Source organism: Clarias gariepinus, chromosome 23 (genome assembly GCF_024256425.1).
Source record: "Clarias gariepinus isolate MV-2021 ecotype Netherlands chromosome 23, CGAR_prim_01v2, whole genome shotgun sequence".
NCBI lineage: Eukaryota > Metazoa > Chordata > Actinopteri > Siluriformes > Clariidae > Clarias > Clarias gariepinus.
The window spans coordinates 199122-205424 of NC_071122.1; the positions used below are offsets into that span (position 1 = coordinate 199122).

Here is a 6303-nt window from a genome sequence, read left to right on the forward strand (position 1 = left end):
TGTAACCATTCATTAAAGGCAAATAATCTACTGAACCTCTCGATTCCTCGCTGAAATGTCGGAAGTGGTCCAGATACGATGATCTTTGTCGTGGGCGATGTGCTACGGACCTTCTGAACCAGGCTTCTGAAGTCCCTCTTTAGGCTCTCCATCTGCCTCAGCCTGATGTCGTTCATGCCAGCATGAAGAACCACAGCTCGAATATTCTTCCTCGGCCGCAGGCACCTGTGCAGCAACATCAAGAACACGTGCACCAGGTAAACAGCGTGTGTACGCCTTACCTTTAGCCGTGGTAGCATGCACGTGCCGGACGATGGAGTCTCCGATGACCAGCGCGTCGTGTGCCGTCTCGCGGAAAGGAGCGAAGCGGTTTCGGGTCTCGAAGACTGGTGGTGGCGGAGGAGGAGAGGTCCTCGCCCGGGGCTTGGCGCGCGTCTTCCGCTGCTGCAGTATCCAGGCCTCGTGGTATCCCGGCGCCGGGTTGAAGGAAACCTGGACGGGCTGCGTCCTCGGTGCGCTGGACCTGGGCAGAAAAGCATGCGGGGTTGAGGTTGTAGGAGAATTCTCCCGCCGAGAATTTACCTGGGACAGGTGAGCGTTGGTCCGCGACGATTCCAGCATGTTTTACTTCCTGTGTTTCTCCTTCTGCAGCTCCTCCCACACTGCTGGGGTCGAGTGATGTCACAACTGTGTCTGTGCCCTTTAAGTGTCATGTGACCCTGTAGTGTCGGAACAGAGATTCAGTGGAACAGAGACGGTGTTAAACTTCAGGTAGAAATAAATACACAGAGGGAATCACATCAGACCATTAGGTACATCCGTGTTATTCTGAGTAACGTTCGTCTCTTTCTGTGTCTCTGTTCAGTCGGGAGGTCGGATCCAGAGCCTTGCTGAGGGTCAGTATTTAGAGATCGGTGACGTGAGGATGGAGGACGGAGGACTTTACAGCTGTGTCGTGTCCAACATGGCTGGCAGCTCGAGTCTGCAGTTTAACATACAGATCCTCAGTGAGTTCATAAAAACTATTTAAAGAACACAATCAGCATTTACCTTATGTTTATCAGTTATTTCATTCATTATTTCATTTGGTGAGTGTAAATAAAAAATTAATGAAAAATTTGTTTGTTATTCCTGAATACTCTCACAGTTTCAGCCAAACAATGGACTTTTTTTTCTTCTATATTAAATTAACTTCTTGATGTGCTTAAATAACCATTGGGTGCCAAAGCTTTTACTCCAAGTTCAATAAATTGCACTGGTGAATCCTATCACAGAACCCATTCATATGAACTTACATGTATCTTACATGTGATAACATCATGGACCCTCCCCTAGTGCTCCCAGTCATCCGAGACGGCAGCTCATTGGTCACTGCACATGTCAATCAGAAGGTGGTGCTGCCTTGTGAGGTGGAGGGAGACTTCGCCCCCACGGTCTTCTGGAGGAAAGATTGAAAGAACTGGAGTCCCAGTTCTCCTTGGCAACAGGTAAATTTATTTCTTTGATGAGAAGGTTAAACAGTTTTATAATGTATTTACTTCACCAGAATCCTTTGAGGAAACGTTTAAAGCGAACGACGTTTAAATTCCTTTTCAGGATTGTTTTGCTGCCGGACGGATCGATGCGAATGGAAAAAGTGCAGCTCAGTGACGCAGGCCGTTATTCCGGCAGCGTGTCTAACGGGGCGGGGTCAGACCAGCGCAGCGTGGAGCTTAGAGTCTACGGTACACGCACACACACACACACACACACACACACACACACACACACACACCACTATGGTCGTTCAGTGGTTATAGCATTGGACTACTGATCGGAGAGTCCCAGGTTCCTTAACCCTTGACTGTTCAGATGAATAACAAAATACAAATGTAAAATTTCCTGCCATAAGTGTGTCACGGCGTGTGTGAGTGTGTCACGGCGTGTGTGAGTGTGTCACGGCGTGTGTGAGTGTGTCACGGCGTGTGTGAGTGGGTCACGGCGTGTGTGAGTGTGTCACGGCGTGTGTGAGTGGGTCATGGCGTGTGTAAGCTGCAGTACTAACTGCTGTATTCTCCTCACAGTTGCTCCCTCCATCAACCCCGGCCCTTATAACGTAACCATGAGGGCCAGAGGGCTGTTTTAACCTGTGAGAGTTCAGGTGTCCCTGTCAAGTCAGCTGGAAGAGGAACGGACAAGCACTAAACACACACTCTGGAGCGTACAGGTAAATCACACACAGGTACATGTGTGGTTGATGTCTTCAGGGTCTGTCCTCATCGTTTTCTCCGTCTTTGGAGGATGAAGGATATTTTGAGTGCATAGTGAGTAGAGCTGGGCGGTATGACCAAAAATTTATATACAGTATTTTTCAAAATTGATGGAACTCTGAGACTATCTCAGGTCACGCTGGGTGACACAGGAACGTACTTGTGTCAGGCACAAAATACAGGTGGAACCACAGAGAGCAAAACACAGCTCATCCTCCAGGGTACCTCATTTATACACACACACTTGTTTATTTATTATTACAGAGTAAACATACACTGAGTATAAACAAACATTTTACTGTAGTGTGTAAACCAGAATAACTGTATAGTGTGTATGCTGGTACAGTATGTGCTGAATTGTAGTGTTGTGTGTGTGTGTATAATAAGTGTGTGTCTGTGCGTTTGTGTTTTTCCGCAGTTCCTCCTGTTATTTCTGTACCTCGTGATGAATACACACTTAGTGTTGGTGAGTCTGTCAGCGTCCCGTGTTCAGCGCTCGGTCAGTCGGAGCCCGAGCTGCAGTGGCACAAATTGGGTGGCGCTGTAAGGGGCGGAGCCGACCTGATGATGTTCACCAATGGAACACTGCACGTTAAAAACGGACAACTCAAACATGCCGGTGTTTACACGTGCACGGCGTTGAGCAGCGCGGGGAGAGCGAGCCGTGACATCACGCTGAGTGTGCATGGTCAGAACACACACGCTGTATTTCACTGCAAAACTGCTGAGATGTATTTTGGTGGTAAATGTTGCAATGTTTTGGCTTTTTAAGTTCCTCCCAAGATTCTCGTTGTTGAGTCGGACGTGTCCGTCATCCAGGGCTTCCAGAGTCTACTGCCGTGTTCAGCTCAAGGAGTTCCAGAACCCAAGATTGACTCGGAGAAGAACGGAAATTCATCCGCATCACAGGTGAGGAAAGTGAGGGAGACTTTCTCTCTGCTTCTCTGTCTCACGGTCTCTCACTGTTTGTGGCCTCTGATCTCACAGTTCTCTCTCTCTCTCTGTCTCTCTCTCTCTCTATAGAGCCTCCAGTTCTGAGAGGAGACAGCCATTTGTCTCAGACTGTCTCTCGTGGTTCTGTGCTTATGTTGGATTGTCCTGTTAGAGGAAGTCCAGCTCCGGTATTGCGCTGGTATAAAGACGGCCGTCTGCTGCAGGTCACTGAGCATCTTCACCGTCTCCATAACGGCTCTCTCATTCTGTACAGTGTCACGGTAACACCCCAGCAGACACATACACACACACACACACACACACACACACATATATATATATATATATATATATAGGTACAGGACAGTTCATTACAAACCGCCATCACTGAGTACTGTTGCACTGAACTATAGAATAATCGTGTGTGTGTGTGTGTGTATTAGAACAGGGATTCAGTAGAGTATCGGTGTGTTGCTGAAAATGAGGTGGGAGTTACAGAGAGGACGATATCTCTGAAACTACAGGGTGAGATGTTTATCACTGCATTCTCTATTAATGTTATAGTCACTATGTTTAGTAGCCAGTCTGATCAATAATCAGTTTTATCAGTTATCAGTTGAATGTGTTACTCTTTGTGCTGCAGTTGCAGGAGGTTACTCTCACTGGGAGCAGTGGGGGCCCTGCAGTGTCACATGTGGGCGTGGCCTCCAACAGCGGACTAGACTTTGCAACAACCCAGCACCGACCAATGGAGGAGCAACATGTGAGGGTCCAGATACAGAGTCCAGGCAGTGCCAGACGTCCATTTGTTCAGGTTCGTTGTTTATTCATTTGTTTGTTTGTTTAAGTGAGCTTCTTCTGGGTTCTCCGGTTTCCTCCCACAGTTCAAAGACCTGCAGATTGGACTACCTGGTGTTCCCAGATTTCCCATAGTGTGTGTGTGTACGTGTGTGTGCCCTGTGATAGATTGGCACTCTGTCCAGTGTGTACGATGAGTGAGTGAATAATAGAAAAACATTTTGCCGTCATATTTACAGTATGTCTACTCGTTCTCTTTGTATGTCTCTGTGTGTGTGTGTGTGTGTGTGAGAATCTTCGCAGGGCTCGTGCCAGTGTGATCGGGGTGGTAAATGATCATGAGTTTGGTGTTTCTTTCCTTGCGGTGAACATCAGTGAGAACTCTGAAAGCAGAAACAGCAGACTGGAGGCTCACATGGAGAACGTTCCTCCCAGTGTGGGTAAGTCTCTCTCTCTCTCTCTCTCTCTCTCTCTCTCACAAACACACACACACACACACACACACAATGAACATTTAGAATTCTTTTGTTTGGTATCCAATTTCCAATATGGAGAATTAAATGGCCTGTAACTCTCAGCTGCTTCGTTTCTGTCATGAGGAAATTAATCAGCGTCAGCATCTTTTTCTCCAAGTGTGACATTTTCCTGTAACTGATAGTGTTGAACAGGACTCAGGTGCTCTAACCCTAACCATGCATTCAGAGCTTAAAGTTAAAATTAATTTGCAGATAGTGTTGTTATTAAACATTTACATTTATGGTAAAGAGATGTGCAGCTTAAAGTAAAGTAATATGGTATTTACCTGTTATTTCATAGATCATATGTTATTATATGCTAATATACTGCAAAATTTAAGAAATAATGTTCAATGTTGTTAGTGGTTATGTCCCACAGGTAGGATGTGGGTTAGAAGAGAAGGAGAAATTCTGTAGTGATTTATGGCGCTTTTCCACTGCGTGGTACGACTCGGCTCGGCACGGCACCGCACGGCTCAGTTCGACTCAGTTTGCGTTTCCACTGCAGTTTAGTACCGCTTTAGAGTGGCCGTGATTATTCACGTGTCGTCATACAGTAGGTGGACAACCAGAATGCCTATTACCGTTGCGCTCACCGCCGTCGGAAAACGGCAGCAGCCAAAATAAATCAGTTGCATTTTAAAGTCATTCGTGAAATGACCGCCAGGTGGCGCAAAGGGGCCTTTTTTTACTTTACGCAGTTTAAAATATAATTAAGTCAATAAAAAAGTCTTAACAATATGTTGTATAGAAGAAATACTGCAGTGATTGTAATTTCCACATCTGAAAACTTTATACAACAAAAATAAAAAATCTGAACCAGAGATATTGATATTTATTGTATAATAATGAGTAAAAAAACCAAACATTGGTTAAATGTTGTTTTGACAGACGATCACGTTCACTAGCTGATCATTTTATTTGTACAAAGAATGAACTGTTATATCTCTGTTTGTAACTGTTTATTGTTATGTTAAAAAATTAATTCAAAAATAAATCAAACTTTAAATATAGAAATAACTGGTAAAATAGACTTTCAGAATAAAACATTACAATAACTCAAAAAAGACGCACTAAAAATGCTGTGTTGTTTCTGTAAACACATCGTTGGGTGCTTTATGCTGGGTCAAAATTCTGGGTTATTTCGGGTACTTTAAACACATTGTTGTGTATCTCATGTTGGGTCAGATGTAGTGAGTCATTTACAAATGAACACCTGGTTGGGTTATTTTGACCCAACAACTGGTTTATTCTTTATTCTCTGGTTTCTCCAAACATCAGCCTGCAAAATGTTTGAAATATTACTGTTATTGTGTCACAGGTGTAGTTTTCGGAGATTTGAACTTCAGTAGGCTACATCCCCCGGCGCTCTGCGCATAACACCGGCCCAACGCAGCCTTGTAAAGAATTTCTAAAGGTGGGCTATTGTTGTTTACTTACAATATTTGTTAATTTAATTTGGTGGCAGTGGGCAGAGTGGCAGAACGGAGCACGCGGAGGCAGCCTGCTCCACCGCATCACGTACTTCCCGACCTTAACTCCGCGCCTTGTTTTTATAATGCGGAGCCTGAGATCCTAACGTTAATTATCGCCAGCCGGCCCGAATAGGCGCCTCCGTCCCTTTACATACCTGCCGCCTATCTAGGGAGCCTACGGAGTGAGCGAGAAGCGATAGTATATTTGGGCGCACGCCGTGACATATCGTGATCCACGTCTTTAACTTCGTAATCTAATCAGCGCTCAGCTGCAGGCATAAAGTAAAAAAAATGTGGTGGGGGGGAAAAACAGCAAGGAGACTCACAATGACC

The 6303-nt window shown here is 45.2% G+C and overlaps 2 protein-coding genes across 2 annotated transcripts; both read left to right on the forward strand.

Annotated features, from left to right (window-relative positions):
* The first annotated feature begins 1621 nt into the window (after window positions 1-1621).
* On the forward strand, window positions 1622-3287 carry LOC128511709 (hemicentin-1-like). The gene is made up of 5 exons (XM_053484690.1): window positions 1622-1724; window positions 2402-2470; window positions 2668-2937; window positions 3022-3158; window positions 3273-3287. Exons 1-5 carry the CDS (start codon window positions 1622-1624, stop codon window positions 3285-3287), a joined length of 594 nt encoding a protein of 197 aa, XP_053340665.1.
* On the forward strand, window positions 3035-5885 carry LOC128511009 (hemicentin-1-like). The gene is made up of 6 exons (XM_053483609.1): window positions 3035-3158; window positions 3273-3463; window positions 3626-3707; window positions 3826-3996; window positions 4284-4420; window positions 5817-5885. The coding sequence occupies exons 2-5, from the start codon at window positions 3335-3337 to the stop codon at window positions 4298-4300; spliced, it is 399 nt and encodes a 132-aa protein (XP_053339584.1). The 5' UTR covers window positions 3035-3158; window positions 3273-3334; the 3' UTR covers window positions 4301-4420; window positions 5817-5885.
* Window positions 5886-6303: the final 418 nt, after the last annotated feature.

Bases quoted from the DNA above. Each gene is read 5' to 3' on its own strand.
- LOC128511709 (XM_053484690.1), top strand. From the start codon at position 1,622: ATGCGAATGGAAAAAGTGCAGCTCAGTGACGCAGGCCGTTATTCCGGC. The intron at 1,725-2,401 runs GTACACGCACAC...TGGGTGACACAG, and splicing joins CGTGGAGCTTAGAGTCTACG to GAACGTACTTGTGTCAGGCA. The intron at 2,471-2,667 runs GTACCTCATTTA...GTTTTTCCGCAG, and splicing joins AACACAGCTCATCCTCCAGG to TTCCTCCTGTTATTTCTGTA.
- LOC128511009 (XM_053483609.1), top strand. From the start codon at position 3,335: ATGTTGGATTGTCCTGTTAGAGGAAGTCCAGCTCCGGTATTGCGCTGG. The intron at 3,464-3,625 runs GTAACACCCCAG...TGTGTGTATTAG, and splicing joins TCATTCTGTACAGTGTCACG to AACAGGGATTCAGTAGAGTA. The intron at 3,708-3,825 runs GTGAGATGTTTA...TTTGTGCTGCAG, and splicing joins GATATCTCTGAAACTACAGG to TTGCAGGAGGTTACTCTCAC.